This window comes from Aquila chrysaetos, chromosome 16 (genome assembly GCF_900496995.4).
Source record: "Aquila chrysaetos chrysaetos chromosome 16, bAquChr1.4, whole genome shotgun sequence".
Classification (NCBI taxonomy): domain Eukaryota; kingdom Metazoa; phylum Chordata; class Aves; order Accipitriformes; family Accipitridae; genus Aquila; species Aquila chrysaetos.
Genome location: NC_044019.1, coordinates 29,973,327 through 29,987,027, shown reverse-complemented (window position 1 = coordinate 29,987,027; position 13,701 = coordinate 29,973,327). Strand labels below are relative to the sequence as shown.

General features: G+C 57.2%; 1 protein-coding gene across 1 annotated transcript; it reads left to right on the top strand.

Annotated features, from left to right (window-relative positions):
- Nucleotides 1-741: 741 nt before the first annotated feature.
- LOC115352145 (ras-related and estrogen-regulated growth inhibitor-like) lies at nucleotides 742-13,498 on the top strand. Its single transcript, XM_030039861.2, has 4 exons — nucleotides 742-912; nucleotides 8,968-9,024; nucleotides 10,559-10,632; nucleotides 11,297-13,498. The coding sequence occupies exons 1-4, from the start codon at nucleotides 816-818 to the stop codon at nucleotides 11,780-11,782; spliced, it is 714 nt and encodes a 237-aa protein (XP_029895721.1). The 5' UTR covers nucleotides 742-815; the 3' UTR covers nucleotides 11,783-13,498.
- Nucleotides 13,499-13,701: the final 203 nt, after the last annotated feature.

The window sequence follows — 13,701 nt, the reverse complement described above, 5'->3', positions numbered from 1 at the left end:
TAGACACATGCACACGTAACCCCTTGCTCTTGGGTACAGCCTTACGCTGTTATTTAACAGCCTTGTGATGCTGCTGCACCAAAGCGCATGCACAGTTTGGTTCCAGGCCTGATGTGAAGTCTTAGCTCTTTGATATCGATGGGGATTTCATCGCTGAATTGTGCGGAGCCAGGATTTGCTCCTTGCCTTGCTCGTGCTCAGTGTGCTACCGGCCATGCAAAGCGGGCAGGGTCTGCCCGGCCGAGTTTGGTGAGGACCAAACTGCACCTGAAAGATGGAACGAGGGGAAAGACTGGGGGCTAAGCCAACTAGTCTTGTCCTTATTAACTTGTCTTGCACACAGGAGCGGCCGAAGATGAGATCGTGATTTCGTGCAGGGAACGGGGGGGGGGGGGGGGGGGGGCAGCACCCTGGCCGTGTTTCCCCGTCCGGGGAGGTGCTGCGCCGCTTCTCCACTCTCTCCTCGCTTTGCCCCCTTTCTGATGAGCAGCTCCCCAGGCCAGCAGCTGCCTTTCCTTTGCCCGAAGGGTCCCGGCGAGAACCACCCAGGGCTGCTTGCGTGCGGGGAAACTGAGGCACGAAGCGTCGCTCGCCCGGCTCCTCCGGGACGAGGTACCGGCCGCCTCCGCTGCCCGGCGGGGATGGAGGAGGAGGAGGAGGAGGAGGAAGAGGAGGTGGGCATCACATGGGGACCGCCTGCACCGAGCCCAGGGGCTGAGCCCGGGCCGGCCCTCGGGGCGGAGCCGCCGGTGCAGCGCCCGGCGGAGCGGGGAGAGCGGCCGAGCCCCGGCCCCGGTCCCGGTCCCGGCCCCGGGATGAGCTTCCCGCGGCCCCTGCGCCGCTCCGTGAGCCTCAGCCCGGCCCGTTCCCTGCGCCTCGTCGTGCTGGGGCAGAGCGCCGTGGGCAAGACAGGTAGGACGGGGGACCCCCGGCATCCCCCCGGCTCCCCCCGGCATCCCTCCCCGGGTCTCCTTCCCCGGGAATGCGGGGTCGAGCCCCCTCCCGGGGGGTCCAGCCGGCGGTGGGCAGCAGGCGGGAGCCGTTTCAGAAAGCCGGGATGGGGAAGGAGTTTCTCCGAGGGGGGGGGCCGCGGCATGGCCCAGGTGGATCCCCGAGCCCCTCATGTTTAAGGCAATGAGGTTCCCCCCCCCCTCCCCGTGAGTTTTAGTGGTGGGCAGCCAGGGGCTCGTCCCGAGAGGGCGTCCGTGGCAGAGCGGTCACGGGCTGCGTGGGGAGCCCAGGGCAGGGGGTCAGGGTGGGACGTTGCCGACCGTGGGAGCTTTCAGGACGGAAAGCCGAGCTCGGGTTTGTGCTTTACCGGGTACTTCGAGTTTGCTGCTTGTTTCTAGCAAAGGCAGCGGGTTCGCGGAGCTGCCTGTTAACAGCGCTGCGTTTAGTTTTCCTTTAGGAAAACTCCCTTTCCCTGCGCTTTGCTCAGCGCTCTCCATCTGCGGCTGCTGGGGTGGGGATTTGGGATGCTGAGCCGGGAGCACCTGAGCTCCCTCCTTCACCCCCACTCCTGCCCGGGGATCATCCTTCCACCCCTTCCCGCTCCCCTATCCCAGACTGCGAGCACCCAGGGGCGAAGGCGGCCTCCGCTCTGTTTCTGCGCAGCATCCAGCGTGCCACGAGCGGGGTCAAGAGGTGCTGGTCGCTGGCAAGGAAAGGTGCGTGTCTGCACGGGTCCACGTTGCTTTTATTGCTGCAGGGCAGGGGAGCAGGGATCCACACAGAGCTCAGGGGGCACGTGGCCGGGACTGCCGTGTCCTTGGGCACAGGGCAATGTCCCGCTGGCTTGCCACTCCAGAAAAAGCATAACCTTTAAATACGCTGTGGCGGTGGCACCTCTGCCTGGCTCGCGGCCAGCAGCTTTGGCTGTTGGTGCCGTTGAAGTTGCGTTTCCATATACAGTAACCGGTGAGCCTCTTGCCCGGCATTAGTGAAAAGTCATGATTTCTCTGATTAAATTAAAGGAGGCAACTCCCAGATCTCGATTAGCAGCCCAGCACCAGGGAGCGGGAGCACAGGAATGGGGCTCAGCTCCGGGCGTACCCAGAGCACTGTGGGGGGTCCATGCAACAGTGTTTGGCCTCAAAGTCTCTGCAAACAGATGGAGCCGTGAGCGATGGTTGTACAAAGTGTACGAAGTGCTTTGGCTCGCCCCACACCCCGGCCTGCACATACGTATTTCCCCGGCCGGCGTTAATCCCACCCAGCGTGGAGCAGGCGCCTGGAAGCTTTGGGCCTCTCCTATGGGCAAGCGAGAGTCCGCTGTACCTCCTCCATAGGGTCGGATCATGCTGAGGATCTTAAAAGGTTCCTCCAGCCGGGTTCAGCCCCGGTGCCCTCCCCACTGGCTGCCACCGCAGGGCTGGGTATCGCCCGGGGCTGATCTGCAGGGTCTGCCTTGCGGCAGCTCAGCTCTGTGGGTGCCTGCAACCTCCGTGCCCTTCAGCAGCACATTTTTGGGCTGTGATGGTAACACAGGCTGTGAAATCAGGGCAGAGGGAGGTAATCGATACCTGGCTCATGCAGAAGAGAGCCGGAGCGTGCCAGGAACTGGGAGCAGTCCCTGGGAACAGCATGCATGCGATCTCCCGCAGGCTGGCAGCCACCCTGGCGCAGGGCTCTCCCATCTCTGTCCCCTTGGGTGCCGTCCTGCACGTCCTCTCCTGCAAGGGAACAGAGTGTCATCTTCACTGGGTGTTGCGCCCGAGCCGCCGGGTCCTGCTGCCTCTGAGCCCCTGTGCCAGATGGAGCTGGGGGCGAGGAAACTTCTAAGTGCTTTCCCCTGCCCGGCGGGGCAGCTAACACCCTGGGTAATGGACCATGAGCATCTGGCCTAAGGGACCCACGTGTGAAATGCGAGGAAGGAGTCAAAAGCATCAGCATCATCGCTTGAGCTCCCACGGGGCTGGGTAGGACAGACTGCGGGAGGTGCCTGGTCCCCAAGACTGCCCAAGCTGGCTAGGAGAGGACAGGGTGCAATGCATGGGGATCCCCTGTTTCAGGGAGGGGAAGCAGGAGAGGGTGAAAGCAAGTTTCATCCAAACCCATCCCTGAGCTGCCAAGCTCCCGGTCCTGGTGGGATGGAAGGGCTGTGAGCGGACCCCATGCTGGAGCACCACCCGGGCGAGCTGTTGGCACCCATCTGCTTGGGAGAGCTGAGGGGGCCGAGGGTGTCAACAATCAAAAGGGCAATGAAAATCCAGGCAGCTGCAAAAGGGGGAAAAATCCATGCAGTTCTCGGCAAAAGAGTTCGATTTTTTTTGAGCAGTTGGGAAATCTTCAAGATCTGGTGATCCAAGGTCCCAGATCCTCCGAGCAGGGACAGGTTTGGGTGCAGACGCGTGGCTGAACCCCATCGGTAGTTTAAAGATTTGGCCCAGGCTGTGTAAATCACCTGCGGGAGGCTTAAATCCAGCCCAGCCAGAGCTTGCGTTATCTTCTGTCTTCTGCTGTTGATGCTAGCCAGTGTAAACTTTGCCATACTTCAGAGGAAAGCTCTGCTTTACAAAACACAAACCAAAGATGAATTGATGCTGTAAGCCGTTATGCTCGCAACAGAGATGTGTTATGCAGCAGCATAAACAGAGCAGCACGTGGGCGTGCAGGGCTCAATGTGATCCTGGAGGTACCCAGCCCGTCCCTGCAATGGCAGGTTAATCACGCATCAAGCCATTCCATAGTCATTCCTAGAGACCAAATTCAATATAAATTAACTCGTTCAGCTTTGGGGCTCTCCAAGGAGAGCCCTTTCTGAGGTTACTTATGTTCAAGATGGTGAAAAAAAAATTCCTTATAAGGCTGCGTGGATGTGCTGACGCTTTTCTGCCTGCATCCACTTCTTCCGATTGGCAGCTTTGCTTGTGTTCTTGCGTTCCAGCCAATTTTTAATCAATTTAATTGGCTCCTCTTCTCAAACAACACCATGCGCTCCGGCTTTGGGTGGCTGCCTAACATATGACACAGAATCAGGTGCTTTCTAGAAATTGAGCCTGACTTGTCTCGCTCTCTCCCTGATAATTTGGTCACCTCTTTGAAGGTGCTGATATATGCTTCCTGTGGGGTCCTTGGTCCACAGAGCAGTTTTGCTAAATTACTTGCTTGTTCCATCAAATCCCTTCTCTGACGGGCAGGATTTGAAACCCAGGGGCGGCTTGGAAGGTGAGAGGATGGCGAATCCCCCAAACAGGAGCCGGGCAGGCGTAGGAGGGCAGGAGAAGCTGCTTGGGGCAGAGATGCTGGGGCTGAAGAAGCAGAAAGCCCGGCTCAGGTGGGAAGCCACATTCCCAGGGCAAACGCACAGATCCTGACCGGCGCGGTGTGGATGTGCAGCGGCAAGATGTGGGGGGACATTTGCTGATGGCCAGCTGGGACAAATTGCCCCCGAATTTGGATGGGGAAGGCAAGCTCGGTGCGGGAGTGCACCAGCCCTGCCTGGTGTTAGTTTTTCATCAACATCTTGTGTTTTTGAGGGGGTTTGTCCTGGTTTTGGTGAGGTTTCTTCTCCCTTCACACTCCTGCTCTGTTTCCTTCCTCCCACTGCGCTGACGCCTGGTGCACAGCTTCTCCATCCTGTCCCTCCTGGGCTCTGCACTCCTGCCTTGCTCTCGCTGGTTTTTTTTTCCCCCGTTCCCGCTCATTTTCCACCAATTTCACTTTCTGCTCCTGTTGCCTTTGCAAGCCAGCTCTCAGCCTCTCCGCTGCTTTTCACTCCAGTCCCTGCACAGCCTGTCTGTACCTATTACCGTCATTAACACCTCGAAGGGCTTAAGCATCACTTCCATTAGCTGTGCTCCTGTGCTCCCTTCAGCCTCCAAACCATGGCTTTCTCTGTCTACACCAGAAGATCACACCCAAGCATCAACGGTGCATTTTCGAAGCAGCTGCGTTGAAAAGATGTTACGTACAAAAGGCCCCGTGGAGGGTTTTGCTTTGAACAGGCGTATCTGCAGCATCAGGTGCATGGATCGGCTCCTGCGCACGGAGGCAGCCTGGAAGTTGTCTGAATCAGCTTAGACCTCGGGACCAAGTGTGAAGATTAGTTGTGTTGCCTCACTCTTTCCCAAGGCGAAGAGCAAGGCGTTTCTGAAACAACATCTGAGAGGGTGTTTGCGCTGCTGCTGACTTTTCTCCCCAAAATGCAGTTCCCCTTTTTGCTCTGTAGGGAAGATCTGAGAGCCAGAGGGAAGCTCGCTCGCTCTGTGAGGGTGGAGATCTGCTTTCAGAGGTGCTAGTGCTTTCCAGGTCCACCCTGTTGCATCCTAAAGGCAATTCCCTGCAGAAAGAGATTCCGGAGGCTGGGGATGGAGGTGAAGGAGAGTAGAAAAACAAGCCTTTGGGCTTGGCCAGGGAGTCCTTTGCCAGCAGAAGGGATGTCAGGAGATGCAGTTGGTCACCTGCAGCGATCTCTTTTCAAGACTGGTCGCTTCTCCCGCTGATGCGAAAGCTCCTCCAGCACCGAGGAGTTTCAAGGACTGCATCCTGCACCACCTCCTTTGATGTTTTCTGAGCAGAGGAGGTGTAATGTTTGAACGTCCCGTTGCGTTTGCTCTGTTGCTTTTTCAGCTCCACGACCCAGAGCCAGGTTCCCGTAGCGCTGCCGTTATGGGGCTGCTCCCGAATTATCCCCCGGCAGCCAGAGCTGCAGTTTCTCCTTGGTCCGAGCTGAGCTGCAAACCGCAGCCCTGGCACGCAGACACATCCCCACCCGCCACCTCTGAATGGCCGCTGGTCTCTGCCAAATCACCGCCACCCAGTAATTATCCCATCCTGGATGAGATGACCCATTTTAGCGAGCCACTGTGGGCCCTGTACGTCGTGCCCTCGCTCTGTGCGTGGCTGAACAGCACCTCGGCTTTGCTGTTGTTCGTCCTTCCCTGTGAAAGCCCAGGGGTGACCGCTTGCTCTCTGCAGGCAGAGGCTCCAAGCCATGGGCTTCCCTTGCCGGGCAAAGGAGTTGTCGTGCCCTGAGCCCCTGGCATAGCCTTGGAGACAAGTTCTCCGCTGCTGGTAAATTGGCGGCAGCCAAGCACTACCCGCTCCTCCTCACCTCTCCAGTATCTCCCCTTCAGCCCGAGCATCACAGCCTCCTCGCAGCTCTGCCGGGGCTTTTTCATAGGGTGCCTGAGGCTGCGGGTGTGAAAAGTCAAGTAAAAAGTATGTCAGCTTTGCTTCAAAGCAAAAACACATCTCCGGCCAGCTCTTCAGCGCCGTGTTTCTGCATCCTCCCTTGGGATGCCACTAGCCTCGCCGCACTCTTCCTGAAACGAAGCCGGCTTGACAGCATCTCGCCAAGGGCTTGGTAGCGTCTCACCTGCTTCTGCCCATTTTCACGAGCACCAGTCTCCTCTTGTCACCTCCCTGTGCCACCCAGGGTGCCGGCATGGGGCCCGTGACGGTCCTGCCGCGGCCCCGGGGCTGCTGCGGTGCCGGGGGAGGCTTCCCCGTGTGCCAGCTCTGGAGCAGGAGACCGTGATAAAGCCCAGCACTTATCAGGGCAGGGACCGATGCGTTTTTGTGGCCCTTTGGCCACACCAGGGACATTTAGCAAAGCTTGATGCTCTGTTAGCAGGAGTGAGAGGTACGCTCTGGCTGCCTCCCTGCCCCATTCAGACCAGCAGGATTTTCAGCACCTCCAGATTGCTTCGTTACTTAGAAAGCCTTTGCTTTTTCCTCCCTCCGTTTCCCATTCCTGGCTATTTGCCTGCCTGCTGTCCCCATTGCTGGAAATACCCGTCTAGAGACCTTGCACAATGGCAAAGCTTTTGCTACCCCTTACGGAAAAATATAAGCAGTTTCTCTGATATTTTTTTTTTTTTTTTTGCAGTCCCCAGAGGGCTTGCCCACCTCAAACAAGCCCTTGCTCTGGAGCTGAGGTCTGTCTCCTTCAGCCTGGCTGGATGAGGAGAGATGATGAGAGGCAGTACTTTTCCCCAGCGAGGAGAAAGCCTTTGCCATGTTTGATGGAGCTATCAGGCAAGCCTCCAGCACCAGCAGACCTCCACCCAGCCTAGCATTAGCGTATAATTTGGGCTTCGCATCGCCCAGTCTCTGGTGCAGGGAGATGTGGTAATTGGATAAGAGGGGTTTAATTGCCCACACTGCCCTGCTGTGGCTGTTCCTCCTTTCCTTGCCCTTGCAAGGAGGAAAAATAGGGCCAAATGATTTGATCTCTATGTTGATGCCTTGCCAGCAGACAGAAGGGGCAGGGGTGTTTTCGCGGCGGGGGGTTGCTTCGTCCCCCTGCGTGCCGGAGAGCTGCCGCAGGAGCGGCAAGAGGACTCCTTGCAAGGATGGAAGAGAGTCAGCGGTCCCCGCTTGTGCTCCGCATCCCCGTGTCGGGGACGTGAATTCCCAGGCGCAGGCATGGCAGGAAGGTGATGTGTCCGCCCAGGGGTGGGCTGCTCCCTGGGACATCTGCTCAGCTCGTGCTCCCCCAGCTCCTAATGCTGCCGGGTGCCTTTCCAGGGCTGGTTTTGCTGCACCACGTGGCTGGCGTAAGGAGGACCTCCCGGTTTGCCATGCCCCGTGTTCCTCCGACTTTGGCCTTTTGATGAATTTCATGAGATTTGGTGCCAACGGCCTTCCTGTCTCTGTGCAGCGTGCCTGGGTCAGGTTAAACAAACAGGGCTGAAATTCATGAGACCCATCCAGGCAGTTGCACCGTCAGTGCCGTTGATATAGAGGGAGAGCCTGGCCTGGCACCGACCTGCCCCCATGTTGAGCTCGGTGTTGGAAAGTGGTTGGCTGGAGGCCACCAAGGGGATTGCTCACCTGGCATAAAACTTGAGCATGTGCATAAAGCGTTGCAGGATCAAGGCCAGAAAATGCAATTTATCAACCCTGACCATGCAGGAAAGTGAATTCCACGTGTGAGGATCTGCCTTTCACCTGCAGGTCTGGGTGCGTTCGCAGGTTGCGGCTCTGCCTGGACTTTGCCTGCTGCCGCCCGCCGAGCACGGTGGAACTCCTCCCGTCTTGGCCACCTCCTGCGGACCCCAACCACCTCTCTCTGCCACTTCTGGGGCTCCTGACCTGCTGCTTCCATGCGACCTGGAAGGATGTTTCTGACAGCAGCAGTGCAGGAGAGGTTGCTGTGCTCCAGCAAGGCGAGAGATTGGGTTAGCCAATCTCGGGGGGGCCATCGGTGCTTTCCATTGCCTTTGGGCTGCATTTCGTTGATGTGACGGGCGTTTTGCTGCTGACGAGCAGGCAGCTTTGGGCAGAGGTGCCTGGTGCGTTGCTCATGGGGCTGGGCAGAGACCTCTTCCTCTGCCTGGGGCATCCCGTTGTGCAGTGGGTTTTGGTCCTTGATGTAAACGTTTGCAAAGAACATGCAAAAAGCATCTAGCCTTTTCTCAGGGCTGCAGTGAGGTTATTTTGAAATTACCAATGTCCGCAAGCTCTGGGAATGTTTTAGGCTGTGTAGAAGCGGTGAGGTGCAAGCTGTCAGCCTGGGTGGGCTCCTGCCCATCCTGACATGCTTCTCCCACGTTGTACGTGGGGTAAAGGAAGGCGGAGGACAGCCTGCATTGGGCTGCGCTGTCATCCGAGGTGGGAGAAAAGAGGGCTTGTAACAATCTTGGTCCAAGGCATCCACCTGGGCAACCGTGATCCTTTCCCAGTCTGCTTCACCCTCACCTTTTGCCACCAAGATCTGGCAATTTGCTGCTTTATTGTAGTCTTCTCTGATCATCATAGGGCAGCCCCGGCCAGCATGAAGCAGTGACCCAGCCTGTCTGGGTGCCTTTGAAGATACTTTTCCCAACCCTGCAATAACCTGGTCCTCCCGGGGCTAGGTTTGTAGCATCGCTGCTGGGATGTCTTCTCCTGGTGCCCACTCGGGTGCTTTCGCGGGGGGCTGGGGCAGGTCTTTGCTCCATCCCTCCTGCCTCAGTCAGCTGATGTTTTCTGCAGTTTGATCTGACAACTGTAACTGGGTTTGTTGTGTTTTTTTTACAGCATTGACCGTAAGATTCATCACCAGGAGATTCATTGGAGACTACGACCCAACCCTAGGTAGGTAAAGTCCTTTTTGTTGTTGCTTTCGCTCCTGTCACTGGCTCAGCCTGGAGACTCTGGTGCACCCAGTGCCGCTCCTGACAGAGCCAACTCTGCTCCCAAACTCACCGTATTCCCTCCTCTTCCTCCTTGACCAGGCTGGCAGCAGTCAGAGCCACCAGCCATCGTAGCACCTCCCTGGCTCTTGCATCCCTTTTTCCTTTTCTGTTGTTTTGTTAGCGCAAAATCTGTTGGGGTGAGCCATTGGCATTGCATGAGGAAGCACAGCGCACAGCGGGCTTAGTCATCCTTGAGCAATTTGCTGGGAGGTGGCTTTTAAGGGGAAGGAGGTATCTAAGTCACTGGAGCAGTGGCTAGTGCTTTCCTGTCTTCTAGGTTTGGGGGGGATTTTTTGCATTTGGCTTTGAGGTTTTTTTGGGTGCTGAAGTTGCGTCCCTGCTGAAGTATCCCAGAAATGACCGGTCGCTGGCTGTGCATCCTTCTGCCTAACTCCTGCTGTCACCCGCCGGGCTGGGAAATTTGGGAAGTCTCTGTGTTGTTCTAACCCAGCTGGTTCACAGGGGACCCCAGGGAAAGGCTTGGTTTGAAAAACGAGTTCGCCATTGCCCCATCTGTCCTTTACATCCCCGCTCCTTGCTTGTTATGGTGAATGATGCTTTTTCCCCCCAGAGTGGAATTTGTTTTTCCTCTCTGCCTGCTGCTTCTTCCTCCCGTTGGGCTCGCTCCATATGATGTGATAAAACACAGAGACCATACGGTGAGCGTACCTGGTGCTTCCCCATGTCAGAGGAGGGGAAAGTGCCTGGTTTATCCCGTGGACGGCCAAGCCAAGCGGGTTTCTGCCCTGTCGTGCATGGCACACGAAGCCCGGTGTGAACGAGGTGCTCCATCTGCACAGAGCGAGGCGTCCCGTCGAGCATGCTGCGCCCAGAGCGGTTGCTAAGCAGAGTGCTGGCTGGTTTTATTGCCTGATATTAGTGAAGCTCGAAGCGGTTTTTGTGCCGAAGAGCTGCCCAGATGCACGCCTCACAGCTGCTTTTATTGCTTGGTTAGAAAGGAGCCGCTCCCCCGCTGCTTCGGAGCAGGAGTTGAATGCCGGCTGGGCAAAAGGCTAGGTTAGGAGCATGAGCAGGGTCTCAAAACAAAACCCAGCTTCTCATACCCTCCTGCTGAGCCCCTCTTCCTTTGCAGAAGCATCACTCCATGACCTCTTTTTGCTCCAACGCTTCGGTCACCGTTGCCCTTTTATTTCCAGCAAGGCGAAAGCCGGCCGGGTGCTGGCTGGGGGTCTCCGCTGCCTGTCGGAAACGCTGGGCTCGACGCCGTGGGTGCAGGGCTGTCCTTCCCAGGCGTGCAGAGACAGGCTGAGGACCAGTTCAAGACGTGGACTCGAAACAGGGGCCACGTGGGCTGTAGGTTGCAGCAGGTGAAAATCAACGTCTCCAGCACGGCTTGCATGGAGGCCACCGGGGTTGTCATTTGCTACCTGGGGGCTTCTCTCACACACACTTTTCTGTCTGTCCTTCTCCAGAAATGATCTACAGACACATGGCCGTAATCGACGGGGAGATGGTGCACTTTGAGATCCTCGATACAGCAGGACAGGTGAGCTCACACCGTTTCATAGCTGGCTGACCCTGGAAAATACCATTGGGGCAGCATGACTTGCCGTTGAAGGCAATCCCTGCTCTTCCACCAGCTTTAATCTGTTGTATCTGAAATGTTGATCAAGATGTGTTCATCTTGGAAAAAAGGTGTTTTGGAGAATTTATGTCTCTCTAACATTACAGCGTGGCCTCAGCTAAATATTTCCCCATTCCCTTTACCGGTGTGCGGCACAGCTCCGCTCCCCGTGTTTGTGGAGCATCCTGACGGCAGGGAGACAGCACGAGGGAGCAGGAGGGTGCTGGGTCGAAGGAGCCACCAAGCACCAGGATTGTGGGCAATGGAGAGCCCTGTGCTGGCTTCCCATCTAGCAACAGCACTGCCTTTGCGTACCCGCTTTAGCGGCACTAACTCTCCCCTTGCCCACATCAGGATGGGCCTGATATTGCTGTCTCCATCCGTCATTTTGCCCAACCCATCAAATTCCTGCCCTGGGCTATCTGCGTTGCTTTGCAAGTCGCTGCTGTGTGCAAGCCCAAGCCAAAAACCTTCATGGGATGGTGACAGGCCCCCGTGGTAGGTTTTCTAGGTTGCAACCAGCGGCGTTGGTATTTAGGAGACGCTGGGGCTTCTGGTGTTAACGCGAGCTTGTCTGCCCCGGCAGGAGGAGGATTCCCTGCAGATAGAGGAGAAGATCAAATGGGGCGATGGCTTCGCTGTGGTCTACTCGGTGACGGACAGGTGCAGCTTCGATGAGGTCATGCGGCTGTGTTTCCTCATCAACCACATCCACTCGAGCCCCAAGCGGAGCAGCGGGAGCGAGCAGCCCCCCGTGGTCATCGTGGGCAACAAGAAGGACTTGCAGTTCGACAGGATGGTGTCCACGGAGGACGGCGAAAACCTCTCCAAAGCCTTGAAGCTTCCTTTCTATGAGATCTCCACCCGGGACAGCTATGAAGAGACTGTGGCGGTGTTCAACACCCTCTACCAGGAGCTCATGAGACAGGGGCATTTCTCCCCGGGCTCCTTCAAGAGGAGAACGGTGTCGAAGCTGATGGAGAAGATCCCCAAGATGCAAGCCAGCTCCACCTTGAACTCAGCCGGCCGGAGCCTCAGCTTTAACTCCTTCAGGGAATACATCCCTGAGTGACCGTCCCCGGTGCGGAGGCGAGAGCGACAGCCAAGCTGGGACTGAGGGACAAGTTATCCTGCTGCCAGGGCACCCGCTGCTTCAGCTCCAGGGTCGCGGGGCAGCTCGTGGGGCTGCGCTGGCTCCCAGGAGGGGAAGGTTCAGAGGTGGGGAGGGTGGGATTGGGGTACAACAGCCTTTTAAAGCCCACAGGCTTTTACAAATGGGCTTTGTGTCAGCAGGGAAGATGTTCTTCGTCCGTCTTACCCTTTTGCTCCCTCTTCCTCCTCCCGCGCAGCTGAAGTCAGTAGCGAAGGTGGTTCGTGGTGACTTCAGTGGTGTTGGGTGCACCCTTGGAAGCTCAGAAGCGTTTCGGTGGGGATCAGACCCAGGACAGAAACGTCCGTATGGGTCTTCCCACTCCCCTAAGAAAGCTTGCTGGGTCCGTTTGTGCCCCGACGCGTGCACCCACAATGCCGGGGTGACCCCAAGGGTTGCGCTGGCTCCCGGGCTGTCTTTAGCTGTCCCCGTCCTGGGGAAAATGGATGTTGCTTCTGCTGCTCAGTGTTGCTGGTGGGTAAAATCCCCCAGCTGCTCAAAACCTTCCCAGTCTGGCCGGCTGCTCCGGGGGGCGGTTGCTGCTGACATCCCCCCGTCAGTGCCCCCAGACCCAGCCACCACACGGGTCGGTGGGTGGCAGAGACCAGCCCGTTTACCCATCTGCAGCCACCAGCGTCTGTCTGTCGGAGCCCGGGGCTGCGTTTCCATCTTGGTTTTCCCCTGGGTTTGTGAACTGAAGCTGCTGCAGAGGGGCAGACCCCCGCATCCCCCCCCCCCCCCCCCGCGGAGGAGCTGCAGGGCCCCAGCTCTGCTGGAGCCCTTCTCCCTCCCTGGCTGCTCACAGGGTGGCACCAAGGGCATGTTTAAAACCAAACCAGAGATCTGTTTACAGTGGGGGGAAAAAAAGCCTGTTAATCCCTGGCTTTTCTAAAAAGACATTTTTTAACGTTTCAGGCTCCTTGGCGTGCTCTCCTTTAATAACACTGTAAATAAAATCCTGGGCAAAGGGCAGCGAAGGCGGCAGATGTTGCTGCTCCATCTCAGGCTGAAGGCACTGCATCCTCGGTGCTTTGCTGGGGTTTCTGCCTTCGCCGAGTCTGCCCCTTATTTTTGCATCGCCATCTCGCTCAGGGCAGCCCATCTCCGACGGGAGGCAAGTGGAACAGACTGCATTTCTGATGCGTGTTGAAACCTTAGGCTAAGATCACACTTCTCCATCCTAGAGGAACAGTATTCCCAGGTGGCTTCTCCTGTTAATGCCTTCACCCTGCGACTCAGCTGAGCGTAGCGCGAGCAAAACCACTGGCTGGCAATTTGAAGCATGGATGCAATGGAGCCAATGCCAGGAGGTGCAAATGATGCTCCTAGCAGGGACCCCCTTGTCTGCTTACTAATTGCCCCATCCCCAAAGGGAAAATCGCTGTGGCCTGAGAATTTGTCTTTTTGCACAGAGACGGGACAGCAAAGGCATGGAAAGGAGCAGGGCTTGCAGTGAGCAGCATCCTCCCGCAGCATCGTTTCTCTCCCTCCCTCCCGCCTGATGAGGAGCACTGCGTTGCCGTTCGAGGTGAATGTGCCGGAAGACCTGCGGTGTAACGCCCGTGTCCCCCCTGTAGCAACCTGTTGCATCGTCTGCTGCTGCGTCCTGTGACAATAAAAGCCGAGTTAGCAACCGCCTGCGATGCTCTCGTGCCTGCAAGCATGGGGACAGGGCTATTTTATCATACCGTTTCCCTTTCAGGGAGACTGTAGCAAAGGGGTGCACGGTGGGGAATACACCCTTTAAATTTGGGCTGGGCACCTCCCTTACATTCTGCCTGAGCCCCAGCACCATGTGCCTTCCTGGCTCCCTCCGTCTCTCAGCAATGGGGAAAAGGCAG